This window comes from Emys orbicularis, chromosome 10 (genome assembly GCF_028017835.1).
Source record: "Emys orbicularis isolate rEmyOrb1 chromosome 10, rEmyOrb1.hap1, whole genome shotgun sequence".
Classification (NCBI taxonomy): domain Eukaryota; kingdom Metazoa; phylum Chordata; order Testudines; family Emydidae; genus Emys; species Emys orbicularis.
The window spans coordinates 16,687,763-16,714,795 of NC_088692.1; the positions used below are offsets into that span (position 1 = coordinate 16,687,763).

The 27,033-nt window shown below is 43.4% G+C and overlaps 1 protein-coding gene across 1 annotated transcript in view; it reads left to right on the forward strand.

Moving 5' to 3' along the window:
* The window catches only part of DNAH3 (dynein axonemal heavy chain 3), a 127,480-nt gene that overhangs the window by 22,696 nt on the left and 77,751 nt on the right, over positions 1–27,033 (forward strand). Inside the window, exons 9-24 of the mRNA XM_065411988.1 lie at positions 581–706; positions 3,265–3,460; positions 4,485–4,664; positions 5,550–5,686; positions 5,834–5,939; positions 6,541–6,719; positions 7,905–8,089; positions 12,116–12,239; positions 12,928–13,081; positions 14,156–14,300; positions 14,817–15,028; positions 15,301–15,392; positions 17,271–17,385; positions 18,022–18,138; positions 20,211–20,390; positions 26,583–26,719. Coding sequence (XP_065268060.1) covers positions 581–706; positions 3,265–3,460; positions 4,485–4,664; positions 5,550–5,686; positions 5,834–5,939; positions 6,541–6,719; positions 7,905–8,089; positions 12,116–12,239; positions 12,928–13,081; positions 14,156–14,300; positions 14,817–15,028; positions 15,301–15,392; positions 17,271–17,385; positions 18,022–18,138; positions 20,211–20,390; positions 26,583–26,719 — 2,385 coding nt within the window. The remainder of the gene's footprint in view (positions 1–580; positions 707–3,264; positions 3,461–4,484; positions 4,665–5,549; positions 5,687–5,833; positions 5,940–6,540; positions 6,720–7,904; positions 8,090–12,115; positions 12,240–12,927; positions 13,082–14,155; positions 14,301–14,816; positions 15,029–15,300; positions 15,393–17,270; positions 17,386–18,021; positions 18,139–20,210; positions 20,391–26,582; positions 26,720–27,033) is intronic.

Genomic DNA, 27,033 nt, shown 5'->3' on the forward strand with positions numbered 1-27,033 from the left:
TGGGCCCCCTTGTGGGGTTATGTCAGATTTGTATGCTATTGCAGCTTTGTTATTTGTATTTAAGTAACATTGCACTTTGTGGTCAGGAATCTAACCTGTTGATTTGTGACTTACAGAACATTGCAAACTGGGATGTGTATCATGTTAGGCACTAAACCTCAGTGTGCAAAAGCTGACCAGATTTTGACTTTTTCTTCCCACAGTGTAGCCAAAATGGACACTTATATCTACTTCTGTTACTGAGCATAGGAAGAGAAGAAACTCTGTCACTCTGCATGTTCATCTTTGGCTGAGTGGAATAATGAATCTGACAATGAAATGAACCAAATCATTTTAGGAAAAAGCAATTGTGATATGAAAAAGGCAAATACAAAATGAAATTCACTCAGCCATGAAAGTTTGCTGATAGTAAAAATGAATCAGAAATATGTAGGGTAACTTAGGAAAGAAACAAGTTGCATCAGTGAAAAAGAGTATTCACATTTTTAACTACTTATAAGAGCCTCCTGATTGTATCCCATTAATTTTACTTTAAATTAAATTAATCACAGCTATCTGAGTTATGTTTTATTTTCCAAAGGTTTAGTGACCTAAGATTTGTTCGTACAAAAGAAATGCTGTCAGGTGACCTGCCACTGCTGCCCAGTGAATTTGAAGATTTAGTTCGAAGACATTGTATGGAAGCACATGACATTCTTCAGAACAAGTCAGTACTGTATATAAGAATACTAGATGAATAGAATATTCTTAGAGTAGATTTGTAAAGGTAACTGCAATGCGGGAATGCACAAAAATGTGAATCTTCAGTTGTTCCTACAAAACTCAATGTTTGCATGTGTAATTATATAAGTGCTAAGTATTATCACTGACCCATATCCTTCTGTCTTCATGCAAACAAAATTGTTATTTTTTTTTTTAAATGAAAAACTCCAGGAAAGCTATGGTAATTTTGCTAGAGTAAGGACAGCATTATGTGGCCCATTATTATATTATCCATAATTATATTATTATCACTAGCTGCATGCACAGAAGAATAGTTTGATGCACAATTTATGGGGTTTTTACTTATCCAGAAGGTATGTGCGCACACTTGCAACTGTGCCCACATTTGAAAAATTGACCCTAAAATCCAGAATGAAGCCTTGTACATTATCATATTTGTATTAGTTTTGATATTAGTAGTATTTACAAACTGGTGCTGTTTTAGTTGATCATCCTAAGCTAAACTTGATAGGCCAAATTGTGTAGTGAAGGAGGGAGCACTGCTGAATTTTGTCCTGTAATACTCATGTGCTGTTATTAGAGTATAATACGTAAAATATTTAATTTTTAAAAGACAGTTGAAATCCTGCCCCCATTGATTTCAGAGGGGCCAGATTTCAGATGCAAAGTCCATGATACAGAATTTAGTTGCAGAATAATGATCCCCAGTTGCTACATAAGGGCCCAATCCTGATGTCAGTGAAATGAATCAATGAATGGCTTAATTCCCATTGACTTCAGAGGTGCACAGTTAGTCCCTAAAGGTCTTATCCAAAGCCCATGTCATCAGTGGAATACCTCCCATGGGCTTCAGTGGGTTTTGGATCAGGCCCTACATCCTGTGGTATTTGCTATATGGAAAACGTTGAGACAGAGCCAAGGCATTTATCAAGTGACATTGATTGTGTGGCAAGGCTCTCTTACTATGCCTGTTATGTTTTAAACCTGTAGTACTGTAAGCGTTCACAAACTAACCTAGAGAAAGGAAGCCATCTGACTGATGAAAGTTTCCAACCTTTAGGAATGTGGGGCATTCATCCTAACAGGATTTGTTGGCTGCATCAGTCTCTTCTAGAGCTTTTCATCCAGGAATGGTTTTTTGTTTTTTTTTTGTTTTTTTGTTTTGTTTGTTTTTTAAAGCAGGCTGATAATCTTGTTTACTTCAATCCATTCAGAATGAATTAAAGAAATAAATCTTGGAGACCCTGGGATCTTCAGGTGTCTCCTCTGAGCTTCAGAACTTTTTTCTGAAACTGGTAGCATTAGCCTAAGCCATTTGGCCTCCCCTATGTGAAGCGTTTGAAATCAGCAGGGCTTGGACTGAAGGTTTTATTCTGCTCACAGAGGAGTCTGAACGCAGAGCTGGCTGTGAATAGAATAGAAATGTCTTTCTTTGAAAACTGCTTATTTCTATCTTCAGTTCTCTACAAATCCTGCTTGAGCCCTGTACTTTTCAAAAAGTTCACAGGAAAGATATTGAGCAGCTCAGGCTCAGGGACGTGGTACTCCACAAGTCCCAGAGCCTCCAGTGTTTGAGGTTTTTAAATTCATTAAATTTTTTTAAAAATTATAGAGGGTCTGGGCTGCTTATTAACAACAAGTGTTAAACTTGGATGACCCTGACCACACCCACAGGACCACCACGTTCAGCACTGGTAAAGCTCCAGATCCAGCACAGCACTTGAGCAGGTGCTTAACTTTAACTACATGTGCAGCCCCCTGAAATTTGAATCAAGACCCAAGGGAAGAGGTAGAGGGACCTGAGTCTTGATACCTGTTGTCAAACACTGGTGTAAATTCAGCTGAAGACAGAGCCATATCCTGCCTCTTCTTTCCCACATTCTCTTCCCTTTCTATCTGTCTTCCTTCCCCTTTGTTCTGTCTCTTTCATTCCTTAGCTCCCTATTCATCTCCCTTTCAGACTGCCTCCTCTGTTCCTATTCTACTGCAGTCACCCAAAAAAGTCCTCCCATCCCTTGGGATGTGTCATGTCACAGACACCTGTATCAGCTCCCCCATCTCCACTGAGGCTCCAGGCATAGGCCAGTGGAACTGGTGTCAAGAGCCATGTCACACAGGAGTGCCATGAATTTGCCATCATGGTTTTTATGTGTTTAAATTAAATTTGCTTTTTGGATACTCTACAAATAATATAATATTTATAAAAATCCAGCTGAGAGGATTGAAAACTGTATCACACTGAAAATTGTCATGCTAGACCAAACTCTAGTTATTTGGTTTTGTGTTGATAGACTAAGCACTATTATTATATGTTGAAGCCAGCACTATGGAACCCCCCCCCCCCCCCCAAGTAGGCATCCCCAACTCAAGCAATCAATATCTTCAAGGTTTTTGGTCCAACTTTGATCTTTAGTTAAAGACCAGTCTCTTCTACACAGCTGAGTTTTGCTGGTCCCTTGGGTGACTGCTTAGTGCAGGTTTCATTACATACAGCACATTAAGTCTATAGGGTTTTTAAATGTGCTTTTTGTTTTATTGTAGGTGGATTCCAACTTGTGCATCCCTCTTTATTGATCAGAAGGAGAGGTGGCTTCATTTGGCACCCCAGACTGACTATGATTCCCCTAAGCAAATTGAAGAGTATTTTGCTTCTGTTGCAAATCTCATGTCATTACAGCTACGCGAGATGGTTATTAACTCTTTGGAAGACCTCCTGGCATTTTTTATGATACACAAGGTATATGGAATGAAGTGGGCTGCTACCGTTTCTTTTCATTGTGATGTAGAAATAGGAATCTATACATTCTTCAAAACAAATACCTTTTCAGGGGTAAATGCCCAGGATTCCTCCTGCCTTCCAAACTTATGGCCTGATTCTGTAAACCCTTGCCGGTATTCAGTAGGACTTCTTGTGTGATCAAGAGCTATTCACTTGTGTACGAGTCTGCAGGATCAGGACCATAATTAGCTAGTTCTAAAAGTTTTCAGCTATTGATATGAATTGCTGTAGTGTGGCTGTTTAGATAGGCCCTGGTCTAGCAAAGTACTTCAGCACATGTTTAACTTTAAGCATGTAAGTAGTCCCATTGAAGTCAAAAGTGCTTAAGTGCTTTGCTAATTCTGTCCCATAAAATCATGTATGTGTACAGGCGATAACTACTTATTAATATACGTGGTGCTATGACTCCAGCACATGAGTGCCTATCATTTCTTCCCTTCAGTAACATGGTTGTGTCAATAGTTAAGTATCACCCAGGATCTGCTATAATCCGTTACGCAAAACATTTGTAAGTAGCACAAATTTGGCTGGATTGTGGCAAACAGCCACAGAAGCATATTGACAAAGTGTAGAGCTGCACCCGCCTTGTGCTAAGTGCTGCATCTGGATGATGATGATTTATGATTTGTTCTGCGGTAGCTCCTAGATCAGGCCCCCAGACATTGGGCCAAGTTCTGTGCAAACAATTGGGATGCAAACAAAATAATTAAAAACTAAATAATTAAAAATGATTATCACTCATTAGGGGTTTGATTCTGTGAGGTGGTCAGGGCTCTACTTCCATTGAATCAGTGAGGACTGAGGGTGCTCAGTACCTTGAGAGATCAGGCTCCAGCTCGGGATGAAGATATTCATGGTGCAGTGTATTAAAAAGTTCTCAGTTTATATATGGGATTTTAAGTCATTTTAAATGACTTTTGAGTTGTGCATGTTATACTCAATTAGTTCAGCATTTATTGTTTTTGTGCTTTTTCCCCTTGAGGATGGGAATGACTTTGGAGAACCATATCAAGAAATGCAGTTCTTTGTCCCTCAAATACTAATAATCAAACTCAATGTGGAGGAACCCAAAATTGTGTTTCAGCCACTTTGGAAAGATTGTTGGAATTTAATCTACCACTGCTTCATGGAGATCCTTCAGAGTTCGGAGGGACTTCCGAAGGTACAGGGTAAAAGAAGGGAGATGGGCTGTATTGTGCAGAGAATGCTGCATGCAGAATGAAACCTATAAGTCAGCCTTCAGCTAATAAAGTGCTGAGTGTGGTATAAAAACTCCGATACAGAAGACAAATAGAGTTATGTATCAGTAGCTGGGGAAGCCTTAGTGATTATAGTAGAGAACATAGAAAGGATTCCTGCTCACATCCAAGCTGCTTTATTGCTTTGGTTTGATCTCACGTACTGTTCACAAACAAGGAATATGTGTTGTCAAGTGAAAGCTATTCCAACAGTACAAATAATTATTACCTCTTCTCTCTGCTACTTTTCTTACAATAACAGATTTTTCTACAACTATTCTAAGTGGGAACACTTTAGCTTTCATGACAGTTGGAAAAGTGCAAATGATCTGATTATGTTTTCCCATTTATTCCATTCTATTATATAAAAGTGTCTTCTGGGATTCTTTAATGTTCCTAAATAAAATGTTCCTAAAGTCGGCCCAGTTTTTAAACATAGGCTCCAACAGAGCATCAGAATCTTGCATTTGAGTGCTCAAATCAGTATTTAGGAATGCAAATGCCAATGCCTAAAAGCATATTGGATGCCACTGAATGCCTGCTCAAGTGTCTAAATATGTGATATTTGAACTCCAGTGGCCCAGTTAGTATTTTGAGCTTACTCCTGACTATGGTCCTGTTTCAGCAAAGCATCAAACATATTCCTAAAGTGCATGTTTAGTTGCTTTGCTGAAGCAGGGCCAGTGTAGTGCAGGATGCTGTTTCTGCCAGATCACTAGATAGGTAGAATTCTACACTTCTAGCCATGGTGTGAAATGCCCTTGCTTTTCCTGTAGTATGCTGTATTTGTGTTGTGGGGTTCCTTCTAGGTAGAAATGCAACTCTTTCCAGAATTAAAAAAAGATGACCCCACTCTTCGTACAGTGAAAGTGGATGAATCTTTGGTTTCAGAATATGTGAACAAAACTGCCAGGATATTTGACAGCAACATGGTTGGTCCACAGAAGTAAGTTTTTGCTTTTAACTTTGATGCTTATCTGGATCCACCAACATGTTAAGGCAGCGTCAGTGTCATTTTTGCATGTTTACTTCCCATTGCCATGAAATCTAATTTTGGGATCGTGTGTTTGATTTACGTTCTTCTGTGTTTAAGGTACTTAAATGTGTACAAGAAATACAGTGATCTTTTGAACAACAGTGCAGAACAAGACATTACTGATTTTTTGAAGGAAAGCCATTCTCTAGATGATTTCACTAAGGTAACATCTAACAGTATTATTATTACTAATCACTCATACAACAGTCAACATTTACATGGCAGTTTACAGACACAGATCACTACAAGTTTTCCACCCCATGCTTTCTAGTCTAAGGGCATGATTCACCCTTGTAGGTAAAGAGGAGTGGGGACAATTTACATCCCCCCTTGCCTGTAGGGCAGCTGTGCCAGGTTATGCTGGGGAGGGCAAAACTATGTTCCATGCAGAGCCCCACTAGAGGAGGCTGTCCAGAATGTGTGCTGATCAGCACATCCTCTCTTTATCCCTCTGCTCCCCTCCTCTTAGCCAAGCCCACCCGCTTTCTATGCTGCTCCTGCTGGGCTGGGGCCCTGGCTGAGTGCAGTTTTTGCAGACAACTTGTGCCATGGCATCCAATGTGGACTTTTCATTATTGGGGGACTCCCGCTGAGTTCTGGGGTTGAGAGTGATTTGAGCCCTAAATGGGTAAACATGGATTGTTATTTCTGTTTAAAATATATTATCCACCTGGTGGCTGACAGATAATTCTTTGCCCTCATGTAGCATTTCCCATCTGTAGAGTCTAAGGAAACTAATAGGATTATTCTTTTCCCTTTTGTAGAAGATTGACAGTTTAACAAAACTGAAAAAAGAAATAGCCTCCATGCATGTCACTGTCCCTCTCGCCATGTTCTGCCTGGATGCTTTAAAGCTGAATGAGGAGCTTTGCAATCGGGCCCAAACACTTAAAAATAAGCTGATTGAGTTTGAAGTGGATGAAAACAGGGAGTTAAATAAGAGGTACACATATGTGAGAATGCATGGCTATCACTAGATTTGTGCGTTGATGCTGTATATTAGTGCCTGTGTACATTCCTGAGATAAATTTTATTCATCTGCTGGATTTGTACAGGTATATCCACAGGCTTCTGTAAATTAACACAACATTTCACTGGTTTGCAAGGACTCCATGTTGTGTATGTAAAGTTGACCTGAAATGTTCTTTAAATAAATAATTTTTTTTTAAAAGTTCCTGAGTTAGGTTCTACCTGGATAGATCTGAAAATCACAATGAAAATATTTGACAATTATTTCCTTTTTTACTGATTTGCTAGAAGTTAAGTTGAGGGTTCTGTGTTTCCCTTGCAAGAACTAATGCCCACCTAAAGCAGGGTAAGGATCACAGTTCCCTGTTCTGCATATCGAGATGTCCGAGATGTCTTTTGCAAGAAAGACACAGGCCCTGAACTCCAGTTTTAGCCAGCGGAAAGTTTACTTTACAATGAATTTAGCTTTAATCTACTGGCATAATTGTGCTTCACTTGAAATAAATCCCTTTTCTCGTGAGTAAATATGGATGGTTACTCTTGAAATTGGGTTGTACTTGAGCTGTCTTGAGTACTGTGCATGTATGGATAACAAAAGTGCTTAGTCCAAACCTGAAACAAGAAAACACATTGCTGGGAAATGATATGTAATGGGTGTCTTTTTTGCTTCTATATTTTTTCCATTTTTGTCCATGTTCATTTTTTTGGGAGGGGTAGTTTGAGACTCTCTGGGTAAATGTTATCTTTTTGCCTAAATTTCATGCAGGATGCTTAGTTCTGTAGATGTCAGGAGAATAAATGAGCTGCTGATTTCTGCACTTAAGGATGCCTCTGTATGTAAGAGTTCAGCTCTTGAAACAGAACATTCTAAATGTGTGGGAGGGAGCAGTTAACTTAGTGTGTTAGCAGTGGCAATTTAATGCCAATTTAACAAGCATTCTACTGTATGGATACTTCAGTCCTTGAAAGAGTGGTAGGATGTTGGAATTGAATGCCCTTAATTATTCCATGTCTGTTATGTGTATTAATGAGAATATCTTGTTTGTAAAGATGCATTAGTATCCTTTGACACGCAATCTGCATTAATGAGATCCTACACCACTCTTCATTAATAATAATCATCATCATAATTATGTGTCTGCTTACTTTTTTGTTGTAGCATTTGCAATCAATACAACATAATTGCAGACAAAGTCAGTGAGGTGCCTTTGAACACTGAAGAGCTGGTAGAGCTTACGGCATACTTAAAAAAAGCCAGTGAAGTTACTGTTTTTAAACTGAGACGTGAGATCTCTGAAGCAGCCTACAGACTGGAATTCTTGATGGACTATGCTGATCTGCCTTGTATGTTTAAAAATATGGTATAGAAAAGTGTTCCTGGCAAAAATGTGTATATGTATGTGTCTGTATACGCACACACACACACACGTATATTGTGACAAAGTTCCTCCTCTATCTTGGTGGGTCCTGCGCTTATTGTCGGATTTTCTTGCCTCAGAGATTCACCATGTGGGTTGGGGAACAGCCCAGAGACCTTCCCCTCTGGAAGAACCCACAGTCCAGGTCAATTGGGAGGTTTGGGGGGAACCCGGGCCCACCCTCTACTCCGGGTTCCAGCCCAGGGCCCTGTGGACTGCAGCTGTCTATAGTGCCTCCTGTAACAGCTGCATGACAGCTACAACTCCCTGGGCTACTTCCCCATAACCTCCTCCAAACACCTTCCTTATTCTCACCACAGGACCTTCCTCCTGGTGTCTGATAACTCTTGTGCTCCTCAGTCCTCCAGCAGTACACCCTCACCCTCTCCCTCTCAGCTCCTTGCGCCTCTTGCTTCCAGCTCCTCACACTCACACCACAAACTGAAGTGAGCTCCTTTTTAAAACCCAGGTGCCCTGATTAGCCTGCCTTAATTGATTCTAGCAGCTTCTTCTTAATTGGCTCCAGGTGTCCTAATTAGCCTGCCTGCCTTAACTGGTTCTAGCAGGTTCCTGATTACTCTAGTGCAGCCCCTGCTCTGGTCACTCAGGGAACAGAAAACTACTCATCCAGTGACCAGTATATTTGCCCTCTACCAGACTCCTGTACCCCACTGGTCTGGGTCTGTCACAATATATAAATATATATATATAAAAATTAGGGCTTCTATTTATTATTTATCAAAGGAAGCTAGATAAACTGTACAACTTCTACTATGCTAATGAAAGGTTTCAAAAAGAGGCAAGACAAAACGATTCTCTAGAGGGAAAAGATGTGTAAATGCAGGAAGATTTCCCTCTCCTCTGCCCTGCCCACACATTCTTCCTTCTCTATGATCTCTCTCTGAGAGATCTATGAACTGAGAACTCTTTCCGAGAATTTTTATAGTATGTGCAATAATTCAACTAACATTCTTCACCACTGTATTGGCAAAATCAAGTAGCCTGGCGTGTTATTTATTAAAGATATTTCTGTCAGTTTAATAAATTGCTGCAAGGGTTTTGAGGGTATTCTGAAAATAGTTTAGAAATGAAAATCAGTGCACCTCTAAGGGCTTGTCTATGCCTGGACATTTAGGACACTCTTATTCGGGGATAAGAATACCTTTCTCTGATTTAGCTTATTCCACTTAGCTAAATTATACCGAATAGCTATAGCAGAATTGTTATTTGGAATAGCTATGCTGGTCAATTTCACCCCCGTAGTCAAGGCTTCATGCAGATAATGCAATATTTCTGAGCTGATGTCAGTATTTTGTCATCACATTAAACTATTTAAGGAAACAAAGCTAAACAGCCAAATCCACATCTGGGATGTTCAAAGGTATCTAGGAGAGTTAAGTACCCTTGAACTTCCCAGGCCACATCTTTTAATAGGCCATATCTGAGGTACTTACCGGTACTTATCTTTTATATAACCCTTACTCAGGAAAAATTTCCAACGGAGGGTTGAATAAAAACTGAGTAGCACTGGCTCACATTTTGATGATACTGGATTTGGTTTTGTTTTTGGTTTTGCCGTATTTGAATTTTATCCTTTTCAAATTATCTGTCTCTTTTGGAATGCAGAAGAGCAAATTGGGGTAGCACTGGCATAAACGAAGGTAGAAACAGACTCACAGTTTGTCAACCAACTATAATAATTTTACATGAGGACAGGGATGAAAGTAACTTAAAGGACTTACCGGTATGCCGGAGTCCTGAGCGGGGGCGTGGCCTCAACTGTAAGAGGCGTGGCCTCAACCAGAAGAGGCAGGATCTTTAAATCAAGATTTAAAGGCCCCGCTCCAGCTGTGGCTGCAGAGGCGGCTGGGAGCCCTGGGGCTAAGGGGCGATTTAAAGGGCCCAGGGCTCTGGCCGCCGCTACCGCAGCGGTAGGGTGACCAGATCACCCAAGTCAAATATCGGGACGCGGGGGCGTGGCGGGGGGGGCGTGGCAGGGGGGCGGGGTAAAAAAAACAAAACACCCTTCCTCCACAAGCTCTGGAGGGAGGCCCCGGAGACGCAGGGGGAGCGCGGGGCCAGGGTGAGTGAGAGTCCAGCCTTCCCCGAGCAGGCAGGACTCAGTCAGGCGGTAGGGAGAGTAGGGGGGCAGCCCGCGGGGCCAGGCGGCGGCTGTTCTCCCCCCCTGGGCAGCGGGACTCGGGAGCAGCCGCTGCTGCAGCTCCCACTGCCGCTGGGGGAGGAAGCGGCCGATGGCCAAGCTCAGCGGCTGCGGCTGTGGCTCTAGCGCCTGGGCCCGAACCCCCCGAGCCCGGGCCTGTTGCGGGGACCCAGCAGCGCGCACGCTGCGCCCAGCCCCTGGCCAGTCGCGTCTGGGCTGCTGCCCAGCTGGTGCAATCCCGCGGCGGCCCCGGGGCGGAGGCATCGGCAGCCCAGGCCCGTTAGTTCCCCTGTGGGACCCGAGCGGGACGGGGGGGCTGGGGCCTGCTGCCCCCACTCCGGGGCCGCCGCGGGATAGCACCAGCTGGGCAGCAGCCCAGACGCGACTGGCCAGGGGCTGGGCGCAGCGTGCGCGCTGCTAGATCCCCGCAGCAGGCCCAGGCTCGGGGGGTTCGGGCCCGGGCATCCGAGCCGCAGCCGCCGAGCTTGGCCATCGGCCGCTTCCTCCCCCCGCGGCAGTGGGAGCTGCAGCAGTGGCTGCTCCCGAGTCCCGCTGCCCAGCGGGGGAGAACAGCCGCCGCCTGGCCCCGCGGGCCGCCCCCCTACTCTCCCTACTGCCCGACTGAGTCCTGCCTGCACTGGGGCCAGGCCGGACTCTCACTCACCCTGGCACCGCGCTTCCCCTGCGTCTCTGGGGCCTCCCTCCAGAGCTTGTGGAGGGAGGAGGAATGGCGAGCCTGGGGAAGAGGCGGGGATTTGGGGAGGGAGCCAATGGAGGGAGGAGGGGGCAGAGTCGGGGCGGGGGGGGCGCGAGCACTTCCGGGCTCCGGAGCATTTCCTTGTTTGTCCAGTGTCCCGACTGCACATCGGTCGGGACGCAGGACAAACAAGGAAATATCGGGACAGTCCCGATAAAATCGGGACGTCTGGTCACCCTACGCAGCGGAGCTCCGGGCCCTTTAAATCGCCGATGGAGCCCTGCCGCTGCTACCCCGGGGCTCTGGCAGCAGGGCTCGGGCAGCGCTTTAAAGGGCCGTGGCTCCCTGCAGTGGCAGGATCCCCGGGCCCTTTATAGCGCCGCCCGAGCCCCGCTGCCTGAGCCCCAGGGTAGGTGGCAGGGCTCCAGTGGCGCTTTAAAGGGCTCCCCACAGTGGCAGGAGCCCCTGGCCCTTTAAAGCGCCACCCGAGCCCGGCTGCCTGAGTCTCGGTGTAGCGGTGGCAGGGCTCTGGCAGCGCTTTAAAGGGCCAGGGTTCCCCGCAGTGGCAGGAGCCCCGCGCTCTTTAAAGCGCTGCCCGAGCCCCGCTGTCTGAGCCCCGGGGTAGGCGGCTGGGCTGGGGCGGCACTTTAAAGGTAAGAGTCCCGGGGCTTGGGAGGCGATTTAAAGGGCCTGGGGCTCCAGCCGCTGCAGGGAGCCCCGGGCCCTTTAAAGCGCCAGCCTGGGGAAGCCGGTTTGGTCCAGCACGACGTACCGGCTCTTGCCAGTACGCCGGACCGGACCGGCTTACTTTCACCTCTGCATGAGGATCATGCTAGGCCTGATTTTGAGACCAACTTGGTCTGCAGTTTTATTCCCACAAAATTACAAGTGAAAACAATTGCAAATGCAAAATGACACCCCAGATTATTTGTGCTTGCAGCATTCCACTCACAAAAATATGGATGCCACTTTTTTAAAGATGTGTCACTTTTTCCTAAATGTAGTCTGAACTGTTCTGCTTACTCTTTATAATGACTACATCTACATCACTGCTCAAAGGATAATTTCCAAAATGTTTTTTTTTTTAATTGTAGCTGAGGACATAAAGCTGAATAGTACTGTTTTTCACTGGCCGGAACAGATTGAGATAATCTTTGAAAATAGCAGAGCCCAGTTGTTTAGCAGGAGAGATCATGCAGAGGTTTCTCTGGTTAAAAGGTATGCTATTAAACTAGGACATATCCTTGAACTAGGTGTTTAAACTTAATTAAGCAAGTGAAATGAAAAGGCTTGGGACCAACAAAAAGGGAGGTATTGTCAAGTCAATGGAACTGCTAGTGAGAGGAAAATCTGTCTTCTAGTACTGTGGGGTTTTAAACCATGTTTCAGAAAAATATCACTAAGCAGGATGGGCTAGATTTTTTCCCCTATCCCTGAATAGGTCTAAAAGGATGGAAGGAAGGATGGTGCTAGGATTTTCATAATTTCATCCCATTATTCCTCATTACACCCCCATATACTATGCTAAAATCTTATGTTCTCTCCTTGTTGTTTGTACCTTTCACACATCTGTAAAAGGCAGCAAGGACTAGTTGACTGAGTATGGGACTAAGTTTTAAAATGAGTCCTGAGTTCTAATACTGTCTCTAGCACTAATTTACTGTATGGATATGGGCAAATTAATTAACCTTTGTGTCTCAGTTTCCTCATCTGTGAAATGGGAACCTCATAGGGCTGTTGTAAGGATTAATTAAATAATTAATTAATGTATGTTTGCAGGGGCATCTTTACTTACAAATCCTAAATGTTGAGGTTAGATTTCACTTGATGATGCCCTTTGTAATTTAAAAAATAACCAAAACCCTGAAAAATGTAATATTACTGAGCTGTCTTTGACTCTAATTAGGTGCGCCCAGTTTGACGCATTACTTGAAAGTTATTTCAAAGAAGTAGAAAGTTACAAGAAACGGGATGTCATGACCATGGACGAAATGAAGAATAATGTTGAGAAATTTAATGAGTTGGTTAAGAATCTGGATAATGCACTAGTGGAATTCGAGGCAAGTAATTATCACCTGGCTTAAGTGAAAAGTTTATTTGTAATGTGTGTTAGGTAAGATAGGTGCTTAGGTTCATTTCCTGTTTTTTCACGGTTATGGGCACATATATTGGAGTTGGCTTTGAATAATTTTCCCAAGTTCTCAGATATCTGTTGCCAATATCCTGCCATTTCCATTACTATTGTTGTTTGTTAAAGTTGGTTTGAAAAACTGGACACTCGACAAAAAAATTCATCAGAAATTAATTTCTTTTGTTTTTTTTTGTCAAAATTTAGAATTTTAATTTTTTTCTATACCTGCATCATCCTCTCTGCTCACAAATCTGGGTCCTTGTGAAGACAGGGTTCCTCAATGTCTAGGAATAGGGGGAGAAACATGTGCAGAGATGGCTCTTATCTCTGAACATGGCCTCTAAAGCTCAGGGCTGGGACTCAAAAGTTCTAGGTTTAGTTTCTGGCTCTGCCACAGACTTCCTGTGTGACCTTGAGTAAGGCATTTAATCTCCTTGTGCTTCAGTTCCCCCATCTATAAAATGGAGATAACAGTACTTATTTTCTCCCAGCCTTTCTCTCTCTTGTTTATGTTGATTGTAAGCTCTTTGGGGCAAGTTTATGGTCTCTTACTATGTACATGTACAGCACCTACCATCTGGTCTTGCTTGGAGACTTTGAGTGCTATTGTAATGCAAATTAATGAAAATAATAATCATAATGGATAAAATTTACCAACGTGCTTAAGTGACATAGGGTCCTAAGTATCCATGTCACTTCTGAAAATGGGAGTTAGGCTCCCGTCTCTCATTGAAAGCCAATGATACTTGGGATCCTAAATGTCTACGTCATTTTTGAAAATGGGATTTAAAGTCAGATTTTTCAAATGTATTTAGGCACCTAAAGATGCTGATAGTTGCCTAATGGGATTTTCAAAAGTCCCTTGGTGCCTAACTCCCTTTAGGTATCTAAATACCTTTAAATATCTGACACTTAAGCCCTATTGAAAATGTTACTCAGTGTTCCATAATAGGATTCTTACATAACAATTGGACTTCTTAATGGACATTTTTTTTTCTTAAAGGCTATTAATAAAGAAGAGGAGTTACTTGAGCGGGAGAAGAGCCAGTTTCCTCTACTGCAAACTATAATTGTAAATAAACAACCCTTTGAGCAACTTTGGGTAACAGCTTACAATTTCCATACTAAGTCTGAGGAATGGATGAATGGTGAGGACAAGAGCTGGATGAAATATTTCTCACAAAAAGTTTATATGATGAAATTTACCATATTTGAGTTGGCTGAACTTCTGTAGAATTCTATAGAATTACAGCCAGCGATGTCTTGAGAAGTAGTTGGGACCAAGTCCCCAAGTTCCTGAGATTGAATCTGTTTGCGATACTGATTTGCTGTGTGGTCTAGGCAAGTCACTTAAGTGCTCTGTATCTCCATGTCCCTATCTATAAAATGAGAATGCTATTACTTACTTACTGAGCTCATGCAGATATTGCAAAGATTAATTAGTGGCTGTGTGTAAAACATTTTGAAGAGGTAAAGCACTGTATATAAGTGCAAGTATAATTGTGGGCCTGGACCTGGTGTTATTTTAAGGTAGTTTTCAGGAATTTAATTTGTTTGCACATTTTCCTTAAAGGAGAATGGTAACAAATGCCTATAAATGAATCTTTTTAGTAATAACTTGGCACTGAGATCTTCTTGCTGCTCTTTTCTAATTATACATGCAGGATCTCTCCAGGACTTGAATTCTGAAGAAATTACTGAGGAAATTGGAAATATGTGGAGGACAATGTATAAACTAACTAAGACTTTTGCAGACCTGCCTGGACCTAGACGCTTAGCAGAAAATGTGAAATTTAAACTTGACAAGTTTAAGCAGCATATTCCCATCCTGTCTATTGCCTGCAATCGTGGAATGAAGGACAGACATTGGGAGCAGGTGCCATAGAAATACATTTTAAACAATGAAAACATTCTACCACAATAAGGAAATCCACTCAAAATTTACCACATGATGGTCTAATATTGAAATCCTTAAGGGTGCAGGCAAAACTCCCTGTCACAAAGTGGGAGTTTGGCCTGCGGGTAAAACTACAGAACTGGGGGAAATTATGTTGGTATTTCTTTAATTTTTATATCTTACCAGCTACTTGATAAACCTTGGTTACAAATTTATGTGATGATGGTGCTTATTTTTTCACTTATTTTCAGATCAGTGAAATAGTAGGGTATGAAATAAGACCTGATGAAACTACTTGCCTTCTAAACATGTTGGAATATGGATTATCAAAATACATTGAAAAGTAAGAAATACATCCTAAATCTAAGTCCTTAAAAGCAACCAATATCTTTTATATGCTTTCATAATCAGATACCAAATTCTAGTGCATTGAAGCTTATTGGATTATTAATTATTATTATTATTTTAGAGTTTACAAGGCCTTTCAAATTTTCACTGCTGAACTTTATCCACTAAGGATGGCACTTTCAAAAGTGCATAAAGAGCACAAGCCCCACTGAAAAACAATGGGATTTATGTATTTAAATTACTTAACTTCACTTCCCAACCCCCACCCAATCTCTACAAAGCTTTAATTTACAACCAAGCAGCAGCATTATATCATAGTGCTTATCAGCAATAACTTGATTAGTTTGAAAATATAAATAAAAAATCCTTGAAATATATGCATATGCACTGTAGAGGAACAGCAGATGGAGCAGTGATTTTGGAATGGCCAGAAAACTTGTAGGCTATGAGTGAATTATGCAGGTAATCCCTAAGAAGAGACAATAAAACATTCACCACACTGTCATGTATTTGTCTTTGCCACATATTTTACAGTAAAACTGTTTTAGACAGTTTTAAAACATATTTTTGGTACTATTTTTTATTTCATTCTGTATCTCTGAAGTCAGGTACCTTGATACCCAGTATCCATCTTTCAGGAATTATGGGCCTGTTTTCTAGAATGATAAGCATGCAGTTACCAAAATTGGGTATATGCTTAATTTAACTTAGATTGTAGGCTCTTTTGGGCAGGGGCTGTGTTTTTCTTCTGTGTTTGTATAATCCCTAGCACAATGGGATCCTGGTCTTTAGGCACTACCATAATATATATGATATGTTTTATTATGAGTTAACAAATATATGTGAAACATGCATTTAACTGACCACTTTTGTATGCAAATATTGGGCTGTAATGCCCAGACACTTCAATGGTATGTGAAAGTCTGTAATTTTTCTCACATGTTTTCTCACCTAATTGCCTTTTTCCTTCCTGCATTGGAAGATTACTCTCATTCATTCATTCATTCATTCATTCATTCTCCTGCTTGTGGAGTGTAGAGTACACACTTTGTAACCCCCGTCTCCAGAGAGCCCAGTTTCCTGCCAATGTTGCAGCTTGCTCTGTGTTAAGGCTGAGGCAGGTGAGGTCAGAAGCCATGACATCCCTCCAGCGTTTCGGCAAAGCCGTCCACAATGTCTTCCCCTTCCAGCTTGTGTTGGATCAAACACGTATGGCATATGGAGCAGATAGCTAAGCTATCTGAGCCATTATTGAATCACTTGGGATTGGAAGACACTAGAGGCTTGTTGGTCTGGTGCCTGACATCCTCATTCGTAATGCGATAAAACTATCATATGCCTTCAATACGTCATTGCTCTTTCATGTTGAAAGCATCCAGCTGGTGCATTGCGATTCTCTGTGATGGCCCAGGTTTCAGAGCCATACAAAAAAACAAAAGCCACTGCTGTTTTACAGATCTGCATCTTACTCTAAAACTCAGACCTCAGTGGTTCAGGAGTAAAGTTAGCGATCAACATTACCCAAAAGAGCCACAGGAGTGTGAATTCATTGTTTCATTCACAGCAAAATGATTGACCAAGCATTATTTTATCAATAATTGGTTAATAACATACACTTGGTTAATAACATAGTAAAAGCATCCTGATTGGTTAATAACTTAGATTAGTTAATAATTAAATCACAAAGTGTTTAATATCATGTGCTGCAAAGAGCCACAGGAGACACATTAATGAGCCACTTGTAGCTCATGAGTTTCAGTCTGAGTATCACTGCTCTAAATGATATTTATTTATTCAAAATCTTTTCCTTTTTCTCTTTAGAGTGTTGAGGTTTTTTTGCAATGTAGCTAAACCAAATTTCATTTTAATCTAGACTAGAGCCTATTGGAGCAGCAGCCAGTAAAGAATATTCCCTAGAGAAATCCATGGACAAAATGAAATCGGAATGGGCCAATATAAGCTTCAATTTTGTGAAGTACAGGGACACTGTGAGTATACATCAAACTAACAAATGTGTTGTTACGGAGAATGGGGCTGAGTCTGCCTCACACTGATTCAGCAAAATAGTGGAATTATTCCTGATTTACAGTGGTATAACTAACTAAGAGGAGGAGAATCAGGCCCAACAGACCATGTGAAGTTACCAGACTAGCTATTTTAGGTACTTATATGACCTCCAATATCATAGTATCTGAGCATTTCATAGTCTTTGGCATATTTATCCTCACAGAATCCTTAGGAGGTAGGGAAGTGGTGTTATCCCTATTTTACAGATGGGGAACTGAGGCAAAGAAAGATTAAGTGACTTGCTCAAGGATGCAAAGGAAGTCTGTGGTAGAGCAGGGAACTGAATCCGACTCTTTCCGAGTCCCAGGCTAGCACCCCAACCACTGGACCATCCTTCTTTCCCAACTAAGATAGAGTCTCCATGGACATTTTGGAAATGGGGGCATACAGCAGAGATACATTCCATCTCTTCTGATATGTTACAGGCACTCATTTGCTTCCATCCACACCTTAGAGAGACAGGGAATTACAGGCTAAATTTTTAGGAGTAAAATAGTTTAAGATCAATGAATCAGAACAACTGTCATTTGCCTTAACAAAGTCTGATATATTTACAGAATACCAGTATCCTGTCAGCAATTGATGATATCCAGCTTTTGCTTGATGATCACATTGTTAAAACACAGACAATGTGTGGCTCTCCGTTCATCAAACCGATAGAAACTGAATGCCGGGTAAGAGGAAGCTGGTTCGATTGAGTTAATACAGCTCTCATAATATGCTTTTCTCAAGTGCTTTGTGGTATTTTGGCATGAGAAGATGTTAAAATATAAGCTTGAGCTGTTTCTAAAGAATTCAAATATTCATATTGTATTTTCAAAGAGCACTGAGCTACTGGTTTCCAAAGAAGCATATGCAAAGCTTGCCAGTACGCTGAAGGAAACTGTAATTGCATAGACAAGCCATTTTATGCATGTTTTTTTAGTTGTTTTATATTTTGGGAATAGGTCAGTTGCTTTAAACAAATTCTGCTAAGTTGTGTAATGAGATGCAGCTCTGTCATTTGTGAGAAATAATATATTTGTAATCTTTTGGCATTACCATAAGATTTTCAAAGTCATTCTAGCTGTTGGTCCGCCACTCCATACAAATATGATTTATTGGTAAGCTGATGAAACAAATATCAGGAGGTAGCCGTGTTAGTCTGTATCCACAAAAACAACAAGGAGTCCGGTGGCATCTTAAAGACTAACAGATTTATTTGGGTATGCCCAAATAAATCTGTTAGTCTTTAAGGTGCCACCGGACTCCTTGTTGTTTTGATGAAACAAAGCCCTCCTACAAGTAATTCATTGATGGAAAGAGGAGTTAAATATAATGATTTCCCTAAAGGAAGCTTCCACAGAAAACAGACTTTTCCCATCAATATTTGATGATAATTTGAAGGCTTTTCTAACCTAATTCTCATGACTTGTCAACACTTCTAAACCCTTAATTCCATCCATTAGGACCTTGGCCCTGATCCTAGCAAGAGCTGAGGGCAGTGGGAGCAAATGCTATTTTAATTTATAGCCACCTGTAACAGTCCCCAAAGGGCTGTATGGCAGGTGGCGATTGCTGAAACACAATACAGTCTGGCTACACCTCTTCCCATAATACATTCCTGGCATACCCCTTACAATGGGATTTGTCAGAGGGTTTGGCAAGGAAAGAGGGCCCAGTCCTCCTCATCTTACTCAGGCAATGCACCCATTGACTTCAGTGAACAATTTGGCTGTCAGCAGTGTAATATTGGGTCAATGTTAATGAATATTCAGATATTTATTGTGTGTCTGGAGCAAAATTCAGAAGATCTCTGTGTTTCTCCATTCTTTTTAAATCACATCATTGTTTTTTTGATAAAGACTAATTTTGAGGGTGTAAAATAATGTGCTACTCTGCCCACACGGCTTGTGTCATTTCATTGTCAAAATTATTTCAGGGGGGTTTATCTGATGCAAGAGACTGATTATTTTCGCAACAAAGGGATTTTAGTCCTTAAGTTACAATTTCATTGTATTTTGTGATGTTGTCATAGCCATGCTGGTCCCAGGATATGAGGGAAACAAGGTGGGTGAAATAGTATCTTTTACTGGACCATCTTTTATTGGAAATACAGTATTCTAAAGATTGCCCTGGAAAACTCATATGCCTCCTTTGATGTGGCTGTTGAGTTCTTTTTGTAAATGTACGGTATTTGCTACTTAAAGGATTTGACTAAACTTTAACTTGGCTGCCTAATAAGAGTAAAAACAGAGGTATGTTGTACAAACCAAAAAGAGTCCATTTATAGAGAGTATCTCTGAACACGTCCAGAGGCAGTCACTCATGACTAAGAACAATACTTTAATTGAGAGCTTTAAAACGGTGGTGTTTATCTCCTGAAATGAACTAATTTACAGTCATAGAGACAAAAAGTCCAATCTTGTGACCTTACTTACATGAGTAGTCCTTCACACAAGTAGTGACAGTGGGACTGCTCATATGAATAAGTAATAAACACATGAGTGAAAGATACATGATCAGTCCATGGTTTGTTTTTTTTAAAAAGTAGTTCTTTCAGACAAGAGTATAATATTATAGGAAAAGCTCTTAGGGTGGCTTGTTTTCAATCTCACATATACTGATAACAAAGAACTGTAACAGAGAAAATGTTGCATTAAAATAAGTAATTATCTGATATTTTACCCTCTGTTTATTCTGCTACTCAATGTACAGTTTAAAACCATTGTTTGCAGACCATATGTGTTAAATGTTCTGTTTACAGGCATGGGAAGAGAAGCTTGTTTCAATGCAAGATATTTTAGATAGCTGGTTAAAATGTCAGGCAACATGGCTTTACCTGGAACCAATTTTTAGTTCAGAAGACATTATAGCTCAAATGCCAGAAGAGGGCAGAAAGTTTGGAATAGTAGACGCTTACTGGAAAGACATCATGGCACAAACAGTAAGTATTTGCATTTAATAAAGTGAAAAATATATTTATTTATATTTCATCAAATTAGTTTTAAGTAAGTTAATTTGTCTGCTTATCCAGAGTCAGAGACTCAGATTTCGGTCATTGGAACATAGAACACAGAGTCCAAAACACCGTTAATGCCTTGTCTTTTAGCAAAAATTGTAGGTAAGATTACCTACCCTTTTGAGATTTCTGTAGAATCTAGACATCACAGAATAAATTACAGCTGATCTTTTCACATTAAAAGGAGTGTAATAACAGAGAGCAAACACAACTCTGAGGACAAGCACAGAAGAAGATAAATGTAGGGTGCTACAGGTGCATTTCATAGGACTTGCACTCCTGTTTGTGAATGAACAAATGACTATAAACTGGCTATCCTTAGGCTTGAAATTAGGGTATGTCTACACTACGAGGGTAGTTCGATTTCTCTTAAATCGAAAATGTAGAATCGATATTGCAAAGTCGAACGTGTGTGTCCACACTAAGGACAGTAATTCGACTTTGTGAGTCCACACTAACGGGGAAAGCGTCGACATTGGAAGCGGTGCACTGTGGGCAGCTATCCCACAGTTCCCACAGTCCCCGCTGCCCATTGGAATTCTGGGTCGAGCCGCCAATGCCTTCTGGGTAAAAAAAAAGGGTCGAGGGTGCTTTTGGGTAATTGTCGTCATCCGTCCGTCACTACCGCCCTCCCTCCCTCCCTCCCTGAAAGCGCCGGCGGGAAATCAGTTCACGCAATTTTCCGGTCAGTGCCAGCGCGGACGCCACAGCACTGCGAGCATGGATCCCGCTGCGACCATCGCTGCAGTTGTGGCCGTTGTCAACGCCTCGCAGGTTATCATCCACCTTTACCAGAGGCAGATGCAGATAAACCAGGCGAGGAGGCTATGGCACCGCGGTGAGGGCCTGAAGTCTGAGAGTAGCACAGGCCTGTCAGAAAGCACGGGACCCAGCGCCGAGGACATCACGGTGACAATGGGTCATGTGGATGTTGTGGAACGGCGATTCTGGGCACGGGAAACAAGCACGGACTGGTGGGACCGCATAGTGCTGCAGGTCTGGGACGAATCCCAGTGGCTGCGAAACTTTCGCATGCGGAAGGGGACTTTCCTTGAACTTTGTGAGTTGCTGTCCCCTGCCCTGAAGCGCAATGACACTCGGATGCGAGCAGCCCTGACTGTCCAGAAGCGAGTGGCCATAGCCCTCTGGAAGCTTGCAACGCCAGACAGCTACCGGTCTGTCGCGAACCACTTTGGCGTGGGCAAATCTACCGTGGGGGTTGTTGTGATGCAAGTAGCCAACGCAATCGTTAAGGTACTGCTCTCAAAGGTAGTGACCCTGGGAAACGTGGAGGTCATCATAGATGGCTTCGCCGCGATGGGATTCCCAAAATGCGGTGGGGCTATAGATGGAACTCACATCCCTATCCTGGGACCGGACCACCAGGCCAGCCAGTACATTAACAGAAAGGGCTACTTTTCAATGGTGCTGCAAGCACTGGTGGACCATCGGGGACGTTTTACAAACATCAACGTCGGATGGCCGGGCAAGGTTCATGACGCTCGCGTGTTCAGGAACTCTGGTCTGTTTAGACGGCTGCAGGAAGGTATTTACTTCCCGGACCACAAAATAAGTCTTGGGGATGTGGAGATGCCTACAGTGATCCTTGGGGACCCAGCCTACCCGCTAATGCCCTGGCTCATGAAGCCCTATACTGGCGCCCTGGACACTGAAAAAGAACTGTTCAACTACCGGCTGAGCAAGTGCAGAATGGTGGTGGAGTGTGCTTTTGGCCGTCTCAAGGGGAGATGGAGAAGCTTACTGACTCGCTGTGATCTCAGCGAAACCAATATCCCCATTGTTATAGCAGCTTGCTGTGTGCTCCACAATCTGTGTGAGAGCAAGGGGGAGACCTTTATGGCGGGGTGGGAGGTTGAGGCAAATAGCCTGGCATCTGATTACGCCCAGCCAGACAGCCGGGCGATTAGAAGAGCCCAGCGGGACGCGTTGTGCATCCGGGAGGCTTTGAAAGCTAGGTTCCACAGTGAGCAGGGTAACCAGTGACTTTTAAGTTTCTGTACAGAGAAGCTGAACCTGCCCCCGTTTCTTTACCCAGGTAATGTTGACTATCCTCTCCAGTTACAGACCCCCTCCACCCCCTTCCAAAAAAATAAAATCAGTTTTATTTTGTTAATGAACACCGTTGTCTTTATTACTGTTTTCGCGGGAATGTTTTAAACCTGGGACGCAGACTGTGGTGGGGAGCGGGTGTAGTGTACTGATGCAAATGATCCTTCTAAACTCCAGGAATGACAGGATTCGCAGTGGCGGACTGGTTGTTTCAACGGAGCCTGCCAGCCCTCCTGAGCGGGACTGCATGTATGTGGGGGCTATGTGACTTTATGGCAGGGGGAGGAGGGTTACAGATCCCCTGCTGCGTGGCTCTGTGATCCAGGACAAGGACCGCTGCATAAGATCTGTAACTGCCCTCCCCCGCCACAAAGTCACAGAGCAACCCCCCCCCCCCATGCACAGAACATGAAAAAAACCTCCCAGACTGACCAGGGTAACTAGTCACTGCACTGTGTATGTGCCCTGCTGCTGGACCTGCCCCCGCCTCTGTACCCTGCTAAAGGTGACTGTCCTGTCCAATTACCAAGCCCCTTCCCCCCCTTCAGACAGACTCTCCCACAAAAGAACATGATTGAAACAGTAATGAACAGAAACGTATTTTTATTAACAACCACACATGAAACTGGGGGGTGAAACTTGGACGGGGGCTTGGGTGAGGCGGGCAGGAAAGGACTTTTCAAATTTTGGGGAATGACAGCCTTCTGGTGCTTGAGCAGTCTGCAGGGGTCGAGTGAGAGTTTTCACGGACTCTGCCGCCCCTCCTTCTTTGGACTTTGGGCGAGGGGGGTATGGGACTTGGTGGCGGGGGAGTGCGGTTACTGATAGACTGCAGCGGGGCTCTGTTCTCCTGCCTCCGTTCCTGCAGAACATCAACAAGGCGCCGGAGCGTGTCCGTTTGCTCCCTCAGAAGTCCAAGCAGCGTTTGAGTCGCCTGCTGGTCTTCCTGCCGCCACCTCTCCTCACGTTCCATGTGTGTCCGGTGCATTTGGGACAAATTCTCCCTCCAATGGTTCTGCTGTGCTGCCTGGGCTCGGGAGCAGCCTATTAGTTCTGAGAACATGTCCTCTCGCGTCTTCTTCTTCCTCCGCCTAATGTGCGCTAGCCTCTGGGAGTGTGATGCCAGGCTGGGTTGGGAGACAGTCGCAGATGTGGCTGTGGGAATGAGAAAAAGGTAGTGAATTCCTCCGAAACATAAATGTAGTTGTGAACAAAGAACATAGTCTTTCTCTGTGAACAAGACCATGCACCGCACCTATCACATGCGCACTCAGGACAAGGTCGAATTTTCGGACCTCGCCTTCAGTGCCTGGGGTCTTGCACTGCCGATCTGGGAAGCGGGGCAGGACACCGGAATTTCTGTAGCAGGCAGACATGGTAAGCCGTAGACTTGTGGCTGCTTAAAACTTTAGTAGTACCACTGGCCTCCATTCACATTGAAAGCAATGCCAGTCTCTGCTGCCAGCAATCGGCCAAGCATGAACTCTGGCCCTGTCCCACCCCCTCGCGGATGTCCCAGGGAAAGATCCCTGTATGCTGCCCCTCTCCCGCCTCCACCGTGTGGCTGTAAACCAGCGGTTACAGTTCTGTAAAGGAACTTGCAAGCAGTCCCAATACTAACAGTCCCCTACCTAATTCAAAGCAGGTCATCATGAGCGACATAACAATAATGAGGATCTCGGACAGCGATAAGGAAAGGATGCTTCGGGAAAGCCTGCAAAGACCAGGGCCCTATGCCGCCATGCTGTGCAAGGCAATGATCCCGGAGTACTTGAGGATCTCCTGGCGCGGGAACGTCTCCTACTTCGGAGGACCCAATAAGGCCGCTCTCCCCAGGAACCTGATGAACAGGCTTTCCCATTACCTCCAGGAGAGCTTCCTCGAGATGTCCATGGAGGATTTCAGCTCTATCCCCGGACATATAGACCGCATTTTAATATAGCTGCAGTGGCAGAGACTAAAGAGTGGAGCAGCTTGGGCAGCAGAATCATGCACAACCGGACACTGTTAGATTTTTTTTTAAATAGTTGGAACTGAATACTTAAGCGCCCAGGGTAAAGAAATCATGAAGAACACATTGTTCTTATTCTTAATATTCCAGTTTTGTTAAAAATAAATGTTTAGATGTTTAAAACACTTACTGCTTGATCCTTCCCCTGAATCTGTGTCCGGGTTAAATGCTGGGGAGGGTTGGTAGGGGATCTCTGTAAGGGTGATGAAGAGCTCCTGGCTGTCGGGGAAATCAGCTTGGTAAGCGCTGTCGACTGCCTCGTCCTCCTCATCTCCTTCCTCATCTTCCCCGTCCGCTAACATGTCCGAGGAAGCGGCCGTCGACAATATCCCATCCTCAGAGTCCACGGTCAGTGGTGGGGTAGTGGTGGCGGCCGCACCTAGGATGGAATGCAGTGCCTCGTAGAAACGGGATGTGTGGGGCTGGGATCCGGATCGTCTGTTTGCCTCTTTGGTCTTCTGGTAGCCTTGTCTCAGCTCCTTGATTTTCACGCGGCACTGCGTTGCATCCCGGGTGTATCCTCTCTCTGCCATGGCTTTAGAGATCTTCTCATAGATCTTTGCGTTCCGTCTTTTGGAGGGCAGCTCGGAAAGCACGGACTCATCGCCCCACACAGCAATCAGATCCAAGACTTCCCGATCAGTCCATCCTGGGGCCCTCTTTCTATTCTGGGATTGCACGGCCATCTCTGCTGGAGAGCTCTGCATCGTTGCCAGTGCTGCTGAGCTCGCCACGATGTCCAAACAGGAAATGAGATTCAAACTGCCCAGACAGGAAAAGGAATTCAAATTTTCCCGGGGCTTTTCCTGTGTGGCTGGTCAGAGCATCCGAGCTCGGACTGCTGTCCAGAGCGTCAACAGAGTGGTGCACTGTGGGATAGCTCCCGGAGCTATTAGCGTCGATTTCCATCCACACCAAGCCTAATTCGATATGGCCATGTCGAATTTAGCGCTACTCCCCTCGTTGGGGAGGAGTACAGAAGTCTAATTTAAGAGACCTCTATGTCGAACTAAATAGCCTCGTGGTGTGGACGGGTGCAGGGTTAATTCGATGTAACGGCGCTAAATTCGACATAAACGCCTAGTGTAGACCAGGTCTTAGACAAAGGTTTCTAACCATCAGAGGAGTGAAGTTCTGAAACAGCCTTCCAAGGGAAACAGTGGGGGCAAAAAAACCTAACTGACCTCAAGACTGAGCTTGATAAGTTTACGGAGGGGATGGTATGATGGGACTGCCTACGATGGCATATGGTCCATTGGCAACTGTCAGTAGCAAAAATCTGCAACTGCTGGAGATGAGACACTAGATGGGGAGGACTCTGAGTTACTACAGAGAATTCTTTCCAAGGTATCTGCCTGGTGTGTCTTGCCCACATGCTCAGGGTCTAACTAATCGCCATATTTGGGGTCAGGAAGGAATTTTCCCCAGGTCAGATTGGCTGAGACCCTGGGAATTTTTCACCTTCCTCTGCAGCGTGGGGCACGTGTCACTTGTACTGTAAATGGTGAATTTTCTGTAACTTGAAGTCTTTAAACCATGATTTGAGGACTTCAGTAACGCAGCCGGAGGCTAGGGGTCTGTTTCAGGAGTGAGTGAGGTTTTGTGGCCTGCAATGTGCAGGAGGTCAGACTAGATGATCACAATGGTCTCTTCTGACCTTAATGTCTATGAATCTGTGAGTGCTGCAAGCCCAAGGCACAGGTGAATGTGCATACAAATAGCAATTTGCTCTCCAAATCAGTATATATTTGAAAAGATACTAATACCTATGGATGTGATCCTGCAAATTTTTTCACGGGTTACAATATTGTTGGTACTGTTTAATCTGGACAAAGCAATGGTCTTAAACAGCAATAACTGTCAAATACTGCATATATATTTTCCTCATGTGAGGACATTCAACAAAACAGTTTCTAACTTTCCATGCTCTGTAACATATTCTGTAGCCTTCGTTATCATGAAATAAAAATAAAACAAACTGACAAACCAAATGTGAACTTTTTAGCAGTTTCTACACTGTGTTTCTTTTTATAAAGGTGAAAGACACCAGGGTACTTGTAGCAACTGAGCAACCCAGGATGTTGGAGAGGCTTCAGGAAGCAAATGTTCTCTTAGATGATATCCAGAAGGGGCTGAATACTTATTTGGAGAAGAAAAGATTATTTTTCTCACGGTAAATTGATTAACAGGTTCAACTTAGAGCAGCAAGAACCATAAAAAGATTCTAAGGCTCTCTTTGTTTGAAATAATTTGTACTGAGTTGGGTGACTTGTAGTTGTCACAGAACACAGTTCTATGCAACAAAAAATGACAACCTATTTCCCTTTCTAGAAATGTAGCCCAGATTCCCTGATCCAGCTGAGCTATGCTTGGCCCAAGATTTGAGGGGGCAGGGAGGCAAAGGTGTCTTAGTGCAGCAGGAACTTGCAATGGAAAATACATCATCAGTTACAGTGTATTTTCAGGGGAACATGCCATCTTCAGCAG